Source organism: Trachurus trachurus, assembly GCF_905171665.1.
Source record: "Trachurus trachurus genome assembly, chromosome: 24".
NCBI classification, from domain to species: domain Eukaryota; kingdom Metazoa; phylum Chordata; class Actinopteri; order Carangiformes; family Carangidae; genus Trachurus; species Trachurus trachurus.
Window position 1 is genome coordinate 2,901,088 of NC_139910.1, and position 14,713 is coordinate 2,915,800.

The 14,713-nt window shown below is 39.4% G+C and overlaps 1 protein-coding gene across 2 annotated transcripts in view; it reads right to left on the minus strand.

Moving 5' to 3' along the window:
• Window positions 1–296: 296 nt before the first annotated feature.
• xrn2 (5'-3' exoribonuclease 2) overlaps window positions 297–14,713 on the minus strand; it is a 47,186-nt gene continuing 32,769 nt past the window's right edge. For both annotated transcript variants that reach the window (XM_084000100.1, XM_084000099.1), the window contains exons 29-31: window positions 6,076–6,136; window positions 2,495–2,774; window positions 297–621 (exon numbers count right to left, since the gene is read on the minus strand). In XM_084000100.1, coding sequence (XP_083856226.1) covers window positions 556–621; window positions 2,495–2,774; window positions 6,076–6,136 — 407 coding nt within the window. In that variant the 3' untranslated portion in view covers window positions 297–555. The remainder of the gene's footprint in view (window positions 622–2,494; window positions 2,775–6,075; window positions 6,137–14,713) is intronic.

The window sequence follows — 14,713 nt, forward strand, 5'->3', positions numbered from 1 at the left end:
GCAGAGGAAAGAAAAGAAAAGAGAAAGAAAAAGGAAAAAAGAAAAAGGTTTTTATGGGGTTTTTTTGTGTGTGTGTTTGCAGCTGAGGAGAAGAGAAGCTGCATGGCGCTGTTTGGATATAAACCGTGACACTTGAACGCACCATAATGTTCAATCAGGAGACGTTCAAAAAATCAGATTTTTAAAAATCGTTTTTTTCTTCTTCTTATAATTAAAAAAAATGTCAAATCAAAACAGTTTATTTTGGAAATTCATTCATTTTTTTATTTCCTGTCTGAAACAAAGAAGCACAGTCCGACACTTTGTCCTCGACTCACTTGTATTTTACAACAGACTCTGCTCTTAAAAATCACAAGTTACATAATAATTATAAGTTTCTTCTTTTTGTGTTGTTTTTTTTAGTTGTAAGTTGGATAAAAATTAAAAAAAAAAAAAAAAAGAAAAAAAAATTCCTTGCAAAGACATTAAAATGAAAAAAAGATGACAAGTTCCTCCCTAAAAATATTCGCCCCCCACCCCGACACCGTCACTTTACAGTCCAACGTTACTGTGAGTTCAGTTCCAGTTGTATCTCCTGGAGGGGGGAGGGGGGGGGTAGCCGCCGCGGCCGGAGCTGAAGCCCTGAAACACACAAACACAAAGTCAACACCTTTTATAATCAAACAAACTATTCATTTTTAAAAACACAATTATCAGGTTTGAAAAAAAAAAAAAAAAATTGTTTCATGTTTTGAAAAATTCTGATTATTTTAAATAAAGGGTTTTATTATCCCAAGGGAAATAAAGAAGAATTCGTTTAAATCAATTCAGTGGAGTTCATTCTGCTAAAAAACAAAAACATATTTGGTTTCACTCATGTTCAACGTTTTCTCAAATTCAAACTCAGGTTTTAAAAATAAACAGGAATAAATACTCAGAGTTAAAATGTTTCAACAGCTTTAAAGAGTTGATTCAGTGAAAATATAAAGAACTAAGAAACAAAAGAACAATTCAAGAAGTTTGTGGCTCATTTGGAAAAAGAAGATTTCTACAGGGACAAAGATTTTTATTTTTTTACATGTGGAAAAAAAAAAAAAAACGTGAAAAAACTAAAATAAACTTTTATGAGACGAGTCGTCGCTCTTTGGTTTTCTATAACGAACCTGTTAAAGCTTTAATGACTTGATGTTTATGGATCAGTGACAGATAAGAGTTGGAGAGATGAGAATCTCAAAAATATCTAAGCAAAATATATAAAAGCAAATGTACATTTTGTATTTGTGTTGGTTTTAAAACATTTGAACCATTTTTTTAAAAACAAAAAAAACATGATTAACTGAAAATGGTGTATCCACAACAAAATGATCAATATTACATATTTTATCCTCCTACAGTGGATTTAAGTAAACCTGTAAAAAATATACTTTATTCTAAAAATATTTAATTGAAATAGATTTTTTTGTTTGGTTTGTATAATTGAATTTTAATAAATTTTGACAACACTGGACAGGACATGTCCTAAAAAGTGAATTAACATTTATTTCACACTCGAGTCCTGATTTATTTTCCTGTCTATATTCAGATTTTAATGACTCTTGGTCACGTCATTGACCCAAATACTGAAACTGGACTCAAGTTAAAATGTTTCAGCAGCTTTTAAGAGTTAATTCAATCAAAAATATAAAATTAAAAAAATTTAAAAAACTAAGAAACAAGATAGGAGGGAATTTTTTTTAACAGAAGAAATGAGGAGGTTTGTGGATCATTTAGAGAAAGATTTCTACAGAGACAAAGACTTTTGTTTTTAATGTGAAAAAACCCAGAAAAACAAAAATAAAACTTTGTGAAATCCATGAAACAAAACGTTAATTTGAGGATTTTTATATACGACGTGCTTTAACGACTTAATGATAATAAATTAAGACAAACTACAAATAGACTTCAGAAAGATTTCCTCCTCAGTCCAAAGTCGTTTATTAGTTAAAATTAAAAACAATTATTTATTTTGTCTGAAGAAAAAAGTTATTATTTTAAAATCTGTGTGAAAAAGTTCAAATTTGTTCAGATTGAAGTAAATTAACTAAGAAAGACTGACAAAAAATCGCCAGTTATTTCTGAAATTGATTAAATTATGTTATGTTTTTGTAAATTGAAAATCTTTGAACTTTTGGCTCCACTCATGACAAAAAAAAAACAATACAAAATATAAAATGTCTTCATTAAATTGTGTTAATAATAATAATAATAATAATAATAATAATATTATTATTATATAAAACAAGATTAGAATGTAAAAACTAAAACAAAGTCGATGTGTGAAGCTGAAGGTGAAGTTTGGTGGAGGAAACAGCCAATCAGATTCTGTGGTTTTGTACCAGTCAATGAAGTTTAACTCTCGGAGAAACTCGTCCAGTTCAGAAACTTAAGCTCCGCCCACCGGCTGTGAGTGTGTGTGTGTGTGTCTGAGTGTGTGTGTGTGTGTGTGTGGTGTAACTGGGAGCTCCGGGGCAGTTACCTGGTGCTGTTGCCCCCGGTTGTCCCTGCGGTCGTTCCAGTCGTCTCTCCGCTGGTCGTTGTAGCGCTGCTGGTAACCGCCGCCACCGCTACTTCCACCGCCACTTCCACCGCTACCGCCGCCGCCACGGTTCATGTTCTGCTGGTACGCCGACGGCTGTGACTGCATGGCCCGGTCCCAGCCGTGGCCCCCCCTCCCCCCACCTCCTCCACCTGCTCCTCCTGCTCCTCCTCCTCCTCCTCCTCCTCCTCCTGCTCCGTACTGCTGCTGCTGCTGCTGCCTGGAGACAAACGAGACAACGAGAAGTGGACGTTGAGACGTGAAGACCGACTACGTTCATGTCGTCAATTATTATTATCATCCTTATATTATTATTTTTTATCTTCTTAGGTCTGTCAGGTGACCACACAGTGAAGGTAGTGAAACTAAACAGGTGGAAACTGGTTCATTGACGACTCCTTCACCTCTTTATTTAACCTACAACGAGCTGAGGCTTTTATTCTGAAAGGTTCATTGGACAGTGACAAACACAGTTTATAAGTTCACACTCACACTGGTGCTTTATGTTCATTACATAAAGACTACCGGTATGTCTACATTTTACTAGGTAAAATGTTTTTTTTTTTTTGGAGTCGATAAACTTTATTAATCAGATTAAACAATAAGTCAACTGACAAAACTAAGATCTAATGATCTCATCAATCCTAAATAATGATCGATTAATTGTCTTTTACTAAACTAAAACCTCCAATAACTAATTATCTGGATTTTCTTAAACTGCAATTTACTGTTATTATTTAATATCGACTAGTTTTGTGTCAATGATGTGTCAGGAAATTGGTAATATATTTTTTTTTAATCTTATTTTGTTTGATAAACTGCCAGAAACTCAACTATATTGATCATAAAAGCTGATGGAAAATTATTTTATGAACAATTAACTGAAATTAATAATTAATCATGAAGTTAATGATCAGTATCGAATCCTTAAAGTTTCTTTTTTAATGTTTGACAATTTGTCCAGCTTCTCAAACTTTTACATTATATTTTATGTGACTGGAGAAATCCTGAGGTTTATTGTTTTATTAGTGATTAATGATCAATAATAAAATAAAATCCCGTTGTCACTTTCAGATCTTATTCACGTCACAGACTCGGGGCCTTGATCCTTTAATGCTGCAGTGAAGTGACCTCTCTAAACCTTCCCCATCGACGCCGTTTGCCGAGGGATCGAGCTCTCGAGAGCATAAAACGTTGAAAGTATGAAAACGGATGAAACGTTGTGCACATATGGCCGGGTTGATCGATCGCCGCCGTAGCTTGCCGTCCGCCATCCACACGAACACATGGGACAATGTGTCAATCCTGCAGCCGGAGAAATTAAAAAGTCTCTTTTTCAGTGACAATAGGACGGCGAGGAGCGGAGCGAGCCCCCCATCCCTCATTACTGAACCATGTCACACTCGGGGCCAGAGCTGGACTTACTGAGCCCTGGATGAATCCGTAATCCCCCCCCCCCCCCCCCCCCCCAAACTCCTCCAAGTTGCTGCTGCATTTCCATTTGGTCCCGATTCCTGAGGAGCTACGATACTATAAAAGAAACTGTTTTCAGTTCCTCGCTAATAACTACTGACCTGAGGTGACACGCTGCCACAATGGGCCTGAGAAGTTGAAACCACCAGAGTGGAGAGAACTGATTAGAGGCCGCGGAGAGAGAGAGAGAGAGAGAGAATCAATAGCCGGTCTGTTGCCGACGGAGACGACCACGCAGCCTCAGCCTCCTCCGACGGCATTAGTGATGCCTCATTAAGTTGCACAAACCTCCTTGAGAGAAATTTGTTTTAGAAGAAGAGCCACGGGGAGAAGAGAAAAAAATCTGAATTCAGGTTGGACGACGTGACGACGGTGGTGGAAGCAAAAGCCCCTCGACGGAGAGAGAGAGGCTGTTTGAAAAGGCTGGAAATATGTGTGTGTGTGTGTGTGTGTGTGTGTGGGGGTTTAGACAGATGAGTAAAGAGCCAGGCCTTGATGTGTTTAACTCTACCTCGTGTTAAAGAGACCCCGAGGAGTTTGTATTTGGCTATAAAAGAGTCTCATATTAACGTGGATGAATCGACTTCGATAAACTGCAAAAACTCAAAATCTTTCCAAGAATATTTGTCTTATTTCTTGTCAAAATGTCTCATTTCTAGTCAAAACTAATCTCTTTCCACTTTAAATAAGACTCATCACCTAAAAATTAACTTGTTTTTAGATCATTTTCATTTGTTTCAAACTAATTTTAAATCTGCCAGTGAAGCAAGTTTTTTGTGCTTGTGCTTCTGTGAAGAAAAACTTGCTCCACTGTCAGATTTTTCTACTTATTCCAAGTGAAAATCTGCTTGAAAGAAGTAAAAAGTGTCTAAAAACAAGCTGCTTTTTAATGTGATGAGTCTTATTTTAAGTAGAATGAGATTTGTTTTGAAATAAGAAATTACATTTTGACTAGAAATAATTCAAATATTCTTGGTATGATTTTGAGCAGTGTATCGTGTTGTCTTTATAGATTTCGTTATTATTTAGTGGTCGACTCGCCCAGCATTTCCTAGTTTCGGTTTCCCGGTGGGTCACGGGAATATAACACTGCCGGATCGCTCGTTGGCATCGTTTATAGTCGGAACTACAACGGTATCTGATCGTCTTCCAACCAACGACTTTAGTTCTTGATTAAAGGGACAACGAGGAGTTTTCTCCGTCGGCAGAACGAAAATTCTGCGACAATAAAAAAGTCTCACGTTGATGTGGATGAATCTCCGCTACCCACACTTGTTTCCTTACTTTTGGTTTCGTGGCGAGTCATGAGAATAACGCCGCCGAATCTCCGTTTATGGTGGGAACTACGACGGTATGTGATCGTCTTCCAACCTCTGACTTTAATTCTTGATGAATGAAAACATGAGTCTGTCTTGCGCCGGTCAAAGAATTTCATGGTGCACGCGGAGGCTCATAAATGTAGTGTGGAAACACTTCACTTTAACAAAACTCCTCATTGTCCCTTTAAAGAGACCCCGAGGAGTTTGCTTTTGGTTATAAAAGAGTCTCACATTATTTTGATATTATTATTATTTAGTGGTCGACTCGCCCAGCATGTCCTAGTTTCAGTCCCGGCAGGTCATGGGAAAAACGCCGCTGCTAGTTGGCATCGTTTATGGTCGGAACTACGACGGTATCTGATCGTCTTCAACCTCCGACTTATGTTCATGTGCAAATGTTTTTGCTTTCCAAGAATTTCACCGTGCGTGCGGAGGCTCATGGGAAATGTAGTGAAAACACTTTGCTTTCCGAAACTCCTCGTATAGTTTCTCATGAACTGTGATGTATGAATTCTGCAAGAGCATCCCATTTTACTGTCTGTTTTGCTTACTTAATTATGTTTCAAATTTGTCTCTGTATTATATGCAAAGTAGCCTAATGATCTCGTCTCTAACACCATGACTGATTGTAAATGTAACAGTTGCAAGGGGGTAGAGGTTCCTCATAAGCCTCTCACATCTGAACCACAGACGTTTCCTCCAGTAAAGACGCCGGTGGAGTGGACTCACCTTGGATACTGGGGCTGGTGGAAGGACGGTGGTGCTCCCAGTAAACTGTTCTGCCTGGAATCTGCAAAAAGAAAAGGGAAAAAGACGACACGTTGAGAAGGAGTGAGAAGTTTCTAACCTAAAGGCCTCAAACTTTAACACATGGTTCAGTTTAAACACTCAAAACAACACCAACAACAACTAAAACAATGTTCACAGCATCTGAGTCGACTTCTCTGAGTTAAACTGGAGGAAATCTGTCAACACGACAAAAACGAAGACGCTCATTAACCTCGTTCCTGTCGTCTTCAACCTCTCAAGACAGAAAAATAAACACCAAGTTTTCCATTTTAGTCATGGATACAGAAGGAATCATGATGAAATTAAGTTCTTTCAGACGTGGACTCACACCAGGAGGAGGAGGAGGAGGAGGAGGAGGGGAGAGAGAGAGAGAACAGGAGCTCCACATTTGCATTTTTTGTTCAGAAAATGAAATAAGCATTCAGCCGGCAGCATTGTGGACACCTCAAGTACCGTGGTTCCATCGCTGCGAGCTCTTCACAAAGACACACTTAAAAAAAAGAAAAAAAAAAAAAAAAAAAGGAGAGGGAGCGAACGGCTTCTTCCAGATTCACTGTTGCCAAGGCGATGACCAGCTGCGAGCTGCGGACTTGTTTGTTTATAGGGGCAGGACACAGGCTGAGTGGCGCGGCTCGGGGCGGGTGAAGGGTGCCGCGGTGGCCCCGTGTTTACAAACCCAGCGAAAGATCTGAGTTCAACCGACTCAACGTTCACAGCAGGAGAAGCTCAGAGGGTTTGATATCCGTTTATCATCATGAGATCGGAAACAAATATCACTTATTTCACTCATTTTACACCTGAGGCTGAAAGAACGAGCCGATCGATCGATTAGCTGATTGATTATGTTGCCTGTTTAGTTTAATCTTGTTTCTTGTACTTGGTATAATAACTCTGTAAAGTGTATTGAAACAATTTATCATTGATTTGTGTTCTCAAATATGAATATTTACAGCGTTTTCTTCATCAAAATTCCAGTATTGATCTGGTTTTATTTGGCTAAAGATGATTAGTTTACCATTTTTTTTAATGGTGATCAATACTTCTTGATATTGATGCTTTAGATAGATAATTTAATGTTTCCAATTGTTGATTAAACAGAAAAATGTAGTCGTTTGACATACCACAATGACAGAAGTAACAATAAAGTTAGATAACATTGTTATTAATCAATAAATAACCAAAATGATGAAGCTAATAAAACAAATCAAACATGAAATAAGTTTAACATCTCTGAAATAAACACGAACGCTCTCTACTGCACAAACACTGTAGCAAGCGACACATCTTTGTTCTCTAACGTCTTGGTTTTTGTCTGACGTTTATGTCATGAACTAAATATCCGGATTTAGATGGAAGTTAGTTTGTTAAATGTGTTTGTCCCGTAGGAAATTTGTCTTGGACATAGATGCAGACTGCTACATATGCATGGACAGGGCACATGCCTGAAATCAAGTACTTTAACATTGTTTTAAAAACTGAAGCATAGATAACGATGTTTTTAAACATTTTTTTAACATTAGCTTATTTAGTTCAAAGATACATTTCTCATTCATTCATCAATTTTGACTTTGAATTTAACTGTAAAAACATCAACGATCCTTTAACTTCTCACTTAGCGCCACCATCAGGTCGGAGGTCAAAACTCAGTCCAATACGTTATGATCAAATACATGACCAACTAATTTGCACATTTTTTACCTTTTTAACCTTTTTATCCGTTAATTGCACACTTCAGTTTTTGTTGCTGGACAATTTGACATTTGGCACAATTTATTTTTTTGGTAGAATTGTGTTTGTTTAAGCGTATTCTTTCCATTTTCTCTTTGATCATGTGGCGCTGCAACTGGAACCAAAATTTCCCCAAGGGATCAATAAAGTTTAGTCAGTATAGATTTTATCTATATCCATGACTTTCCCATGAGCCTCTGCTGTACAGGTGCTAGCATGCTAACACACTAAACTACCATCATAAACATAATAAACACAGTAGCTGCTCAGCATTAGCACGTTAACGTTTCTGAGGCCTTGTAACCGTGTTTTTCCTCTTGTTGTTGAGCTCTATAGTGTTGAAGGCCGATACATTATTGGATTAAAAGCGTAAACACACTGTTTGTATTGATAATGTGTAGATGCCTCCAGAGGTTCATTAACATAATGGTTATAAAAAAGGCGATGACCCATGAATAAAAACACTGAACCTGCTTTTGTTTCCACACAATGATCCAACGGATAATAGGAAATGTCATATTTATGAAAATCTATGGACGCTGGTAGAAAACTGTTTTTGTTTTCAAAGTATTTTTGGATGCTATGAAAATAACTGAGATGGAGGAAAATGAAATAATTTGCAGTGAGGCAGTAGACGTCCCTCTAGGTCTCTGCTGACCACGGCTAAAAACTAGTGAAAACACACCATTAGCAGCCAGCAGGCAGACTGCTGCCGGCGCATTATCATTTTGTTTTTGTCATTCAGTTTTCATGTTTGATTATCTCCTCGGCCAACAAACTTTAAGTGGACCACCCAGTCGGGCTCCAATTATAACTCCACAACGTTTCTGGTCTTCTTTTCCTCGTCGCCGGCGATGGATGACTCAAAAGAGAGAATTACAAGTGGACACCTGTCAATCTCCTTAATTAACAATGATCTGAAAGTGTATAGACCTCCAGTCTGCGCCGCACAAAAGCCAACAAAGGATTACGCTTTAAATCCTTAAAACTCGCTGTGTCCACTGTATTAACGCCGGGATTACAACCGAGCTAAACAACTAAACGTCTCTCTCCACCTCTTTTCAATTAGTTCAGCGACTATTTGACTCAGCTCCTGTCCAGCGGCTGCAGGTCTGAAGAACAGATGTAGGACAGTAACTCCTCTGTGTGACGGACAAAAGACGACCGACACAGTCTCAGAACTTCATCGGATTCTTCCTCAATTATCCAATTTATCTTCTTTCTTTTATTAGAAAAGATTAAACCCTTTTCAACCAAGAGAGTTGAGCTAAAATCTGGTTAAAAATATGCATAAAGGATCATCAGTGTTTAACTGTTTATGCAACACTTTCAGAAATTTGCTAAATTGAATTTCCTTCGGGATAAGTAAAGTATCTATCTATCTATCTATCTATCTATCTATCTATCTATCTATCTATCTATCTATCTATCTATCTATCTATCTATCTATCTATCTATCTTCTGGTAAAAACCATGAAAAGTCCAATCACATAACAGAATCCAAAGCTGTTTTGGTTTGGTAAACAGTTTTGCAGCATCAAAGTTAATTAAATTTTTGACATCAGAGAAAAGTTTTGTGCGAGAAACCCTCTGGTGAATCCATGTAGAAGTTGAGCTGAGCAGCAGCCGTTGTTATTGTGTCCGGTCTGAAGTGGTCGGGGGAGTTTGGAGGCATCAACTGTTACTTTTCGCTGCCCCCAGTAAGTTAAAACTCGGTGTCACCGGGTGTAAAAGACAATAATGGCCACCAGCAGAGACTCCACCCGGCCGGTTATTAAACACCAGCTGGTTCGGCCCGAGGCGCACAAAGCCCCGCGTTGGTTTCAGAGGCGGCCGTGTTGACACATCACGGCAGGAGGTAGCCGCGCCGTCAAAGGGGGAAGTTAACTTTGGTTTCAACCCTCTTCAGAGTGCATCACACACCCCATCAAATGGGATCCTCCCGGATGCTTTTATCAGAGGGGGCCACTGTGTCCAGCGGAGCCACTCGACAGTCTCATTACTGGGCCGTGTGGTCTCCCACAACGCTAATCAGCAACCAGCAACTAGCCACCAACAACCAACACCAACCCCCCTTTCCTCCATCCCTCCCAAAAAAAAAAACACATGACAAAAGCCCAGAGCAGCAAAGCCTGCAGTGATTACTGGCCGAGCAGAGGATTGGCCCTGAGAAAGTGTTATCTGGACAAAAGCAAGCCGGTGGCCTCCTGCTGCAGAATAAGACCTACTTGTCCGGCTAATCACATTCCTGACTCGCCAATATTAGAGTTGGTTCCAACGTTTTTAGTCCAGTTTTTGTCATTGATCTCACAAAGACTTGGCTGGCAAATCAGAAAAATGCCCTCAGTCGCTGGTGCTTTTATAACAAGACTAGGTATAGAAGAAAGAAAGAAAAAAAAAGTAATATCAATGATAAATCCAGAGGAAAACTTTCTGTCCCTGTGCCTCCTTGTCCTGTCGTTATGTGATCGGACACAACAGAACAACAAGTTTAAAGCTCATTTGACGAGACAGAGGTAAAACATTTTACTGTCCATCAAAACTCAACCATGTGAGCTGACACAATATTTAATCATCTTTACCGACAGTAAAAATCTACTGATGACTGTTTCGTAGTCAAAAAACTGAGATGCTAGCAACCAGAAACGAGGTAGTAGCCTACACTTCCTCTGGCACGTCAGGACGTTGATTAAGGCCTCGTCAAGTATATGGGCATTTATAGCACTATTCGATAATCACCGGGGACTAATGCCGCTCTCTCTCGTCCGCCATTTGAAATGAGAAGCGGCACCGAAGGATCGATACCGCCAGTCGATCGCTTTAAATCACAGACTGAAAAACAGGCGTCCATCATTTAAAAATAAAATTGCGGACTGGAATTAGGAGAATATTGTCACGATACTGATTCTCTTCACACCGGTACCGTTCAATGAAGTCCTCGTCGTGGAATGACGAACATCAATATTCTCCGGTGCCGCTGCTCATCACAGTCCGCACCGTGCAGAGTTTGCACTGCGCCTCAGTTTCACTTGTTTTTTTATTTGAGTTTTAGTTTCACACAGAACTTTCCGGTGGCTGTAGGAGTCTCTCCGTGTTTCTAAGGGGAGATTTACATTTTAAGTAACTATTAAGTGAATGACCCTACCGTCAAGAAATAAAAGGTTTCGGAACAACTGAAACACTAATAGGCTTTTAATTTGAAACCGTTAAGGGAAGCGTCAATTTGGTATTGATGCATTATACTTTACAAAAGCGGATCATACCATAGCATCAAACTAGACCAGACCTGTCCGTAAAGAGGAATCCTTTATCCAGTCCATATTTAAGGAAATATGGTCAATGAAAACTGATCTATATCAAATTATTTTGATAAACAACACTCTGCTGACCATCGGTGTAACTTCATCACTCAGTCGGTCAGTTATGGACATTTGTGGCTGCAGCATTGACTCCCGTTGGATGATTTCAGAAGTTCAGAGGACAAAATCTTATTCCACACAGTCCACCCTGTCATTGCTGAACAGGAGCAAAAAAAAAGTCAAAGGTTTTAAACTTTAAACGGTCAATAAAATCAGCAGGGATCAGATATAACATAACTGCTACCTTCAGCACCGACACGTTTCTGTAGCGGGTACTTCAGCTGATAAAATAAAAATCATCCTCAGTCGCCAGAATCGGGCCGAGGATCACAGCTGAGCCACGCTGAAGATTCGCAATGATTCCCAATTATTAAAAATACCAATTTCCCCATGAACGGTAGAAAAAAAAGAAGAAAAAAACAATGTCCTGGACTGCTAATTGGCAAGTTTAACATTAAGAACGAGCGGCAGAGGCCAGGGGAGGTGCCGCCGCAATCTGGAGGAGCCAAAAACCCCCATTTGCATCAAGTGCCACCACAATAGCCACAACTCCCCCGCACGCTATCAGTGGGCAGCGGAGATTATTCATCTACTTGCAAATTGGCACATCAAAGTCAAACTGGAGAAGAGCTGGCAGAGGAGCGCAGGGCCGAGGCCAGGGCCGAGCACCGACCGTGATTAGGAGCCGGGGAACAGATTCTGCCTCCATATGTGACGAGGCGTTGAAGCGTCCCTCATGTGACGAACAGAAGGAACTTTTTAATCATGTCACAGTTATCTAAAGAGGGAGATCCTCCTCTGGGATGAATTTCCCTGCTTTTCCCTCCCCAATAGGACTTAAAGAAACATTTTAGATTAGATTAGATTCTTTAAAAAGGGGAAATAAAGTGGCAAATTAATTGATGCTAATCGTTGTGTGTTTACAGGATGTTCATGATAAACAAACAGGACAGATCTGGCTCAAAGACGCTTTGGCAGGAAGCTGCAGCGCTGGCGAGCCAGAAGAGGAGCGCCGTGCGTATTGGTTTCTGTAGTGTGGTATTGATGTCTCTCATTTAGTGTCATTGTCTTGTTTCTGTTTCCCACATATGTTTCCCACATATGTTGCATTTCTATGGATGTCCGGAATTTATGTGTCCCCTGTGGCCTTGTTTTATGCATTTTATGTCCTTGTTTCGTGTATTTCAATGGCCTGAGGTCCTTTTAACATCATGAAATGTTCATGTGCACTGTCCTCTAAATAACTAAATAAATAAGCTGATGTTGGGTTTATTATTGGTTTTCCTACTTATCCTAGATAGATATCTGCAAATGATAGTGTTTTTGTGTTTAGGACCCTTAAATGTTTGGTATCTACCAAATTCAGAGTCTGATCTGAGACGTTTCTTTATCTAAATGCTGATTAAATATGCAGTCAACACTTTCAAAAACACCTCCAGGACACTGAATGTGGCACATCAGCTCATTAATCCAGAGACTGAAGGTCCTGGTTTTATTTGTTAAACCAATGCTCTGTGGACCGAGGTGAACCAACCACAGTAGATTTGGCTCACACGTCTTAGTCTTGTCCAAGTTTGTTAGAGATACTACAGAGTCTTTGTTTAGTGTATGTCCATATATATTTAGTTTAAAAATTCCTCAGTAGTGTACGTCATTGAGCATTGAATATCTCTCCCCATTTGCATTCACCGTTTTCTTTCTTTTGTCCAAACTTTAATCCAAACTTATTCTATATTTTATATCGTTTTCATAATGTGCCTTTACTGTATTTCATGCTTCTTTCTCCACTGTAAAGTACAGTGAATGACCTGTGTGTGTGATAATGTGCCATATTCAATACATTGGCCTCCACTTGCCTTTTTGTTGCGTAGCTACGTCCATATGTTTCTATGACTGAAATATCACAGCCGAGTGAATGAACAGCTGTGGCTTCTATGAAAATCTAATTTCACCATACATTCTTGTGTGTGTTCAACAAAGAGGAAACACCACCGACCGGGCTGAAGAGGAATCTGAAGAATTTGCTGAAAGACGCGAATCACAAATCAAACTTTGCCGTTTCTCAGTCTTTGATTAAAAGAAGCAAAAAAAAAATACTTAGAATAACTCTCAGGAACACGTTAACCTCTCTTTTCACCGCATTCACACACTTTACCTGACATTTCATCACATTCTGGCAGAGAAAGAAAATGTGAAGCAAAAGAGAAAGTTTCAGCTCAGTTGGAGAGGACGGATTTCTAGTAGCTTCAACAATAAAAGGCGATTTTACCACATTGTCCAGGACAAGGCTGCAGCTGCAAACCCAGCAATTCACCGTCTCTTAACTTCCTCCGTGGCCTTGGAAGCAGTTTGGGTGAGTCCACTTTAAGTTTTGACTAAACTTTCACTTCCAAGTTTGATCAAAACAGTGAGAACTGATGTTAAACATCTGGATGAGATTGTTTCAGCTTTGACTTTAGCTTTTCATGACGTATGACTTCGGTCTAGGGGTTGCACAGATTAGTCGACTTTACTGCTCCACAATGACGTTTCGAGCAGGAGTTTGTGAGAGTGGCTGACTGAAACTAATTGATTTAAATTGTCTTCTATTGCTGAACGAGGCCTTGGTAAACTTGGTTATTAATGTTATTTTAGGTGAGGACGAGCCAGTAGTGGTGTAATGGATCAGTGTTGATATAAAAAAAAGTAGTAGTGTGGTAACACTAGCACACCGCTTTTCATTGAAAAAAAAAACACTAGCACACCACCGCAGCCGAATAAGCAGGCAATTAAACAACAACCAAAAACTCTGCTCGTGTAGGCAGCTTTATCCAACATCATCCAACCAGGATTGAAAAACAAAAAACTGTGAGTGAACCTGTGACTAAGCAGGACTGTGATGTGACGAGTGTCGTTTTCCTCCCTAATTGTTTAACGGACGCTAGCGACACTATTTTCTTTTGCACTTATGTGTATGTTACCCAAAAAAACAACTGATTTACAGCTTGTTGTTTATAAACCTGCTGTTCTGCGTGCTGCTTTCTGTGCATGAGCGTCTGTCAGTGAAACAGATTGTTGCAAAGCATTTCCCTCCTCCTGTGATTTTATTTATGACGGGAAAAATATGAATGACGTCATCAGCGACGAGTCGACGTCGACTCCACTTAAAAATCTGAAGTCATGCAACCTCTACTTTGGTCAACACGTAAGTTAGTTATTATAGTCATGTTTAACTGGTATTCTGTTGTTGCCAAAACACTCTTTAAAGCCCCTGTACGGAGCTTTTAACTGGATATGCAAAAGTCTCTGGTTTCTGCTGATGTGTCTCTGTTACCTACAACAGCAAATGAGCCCATCAGTGTGAAGACACGCTATTTAATTCTATACCTCTGGAAGACAAAACGATACCAATAGATACATTACACTGCTAAAAAAAAAAAAAGGGCAAGTCCCGTCTTCTTTCCGACGTTTCCAAAACAAATCTACACGCGCCGGCCAGACAAACGGGGATA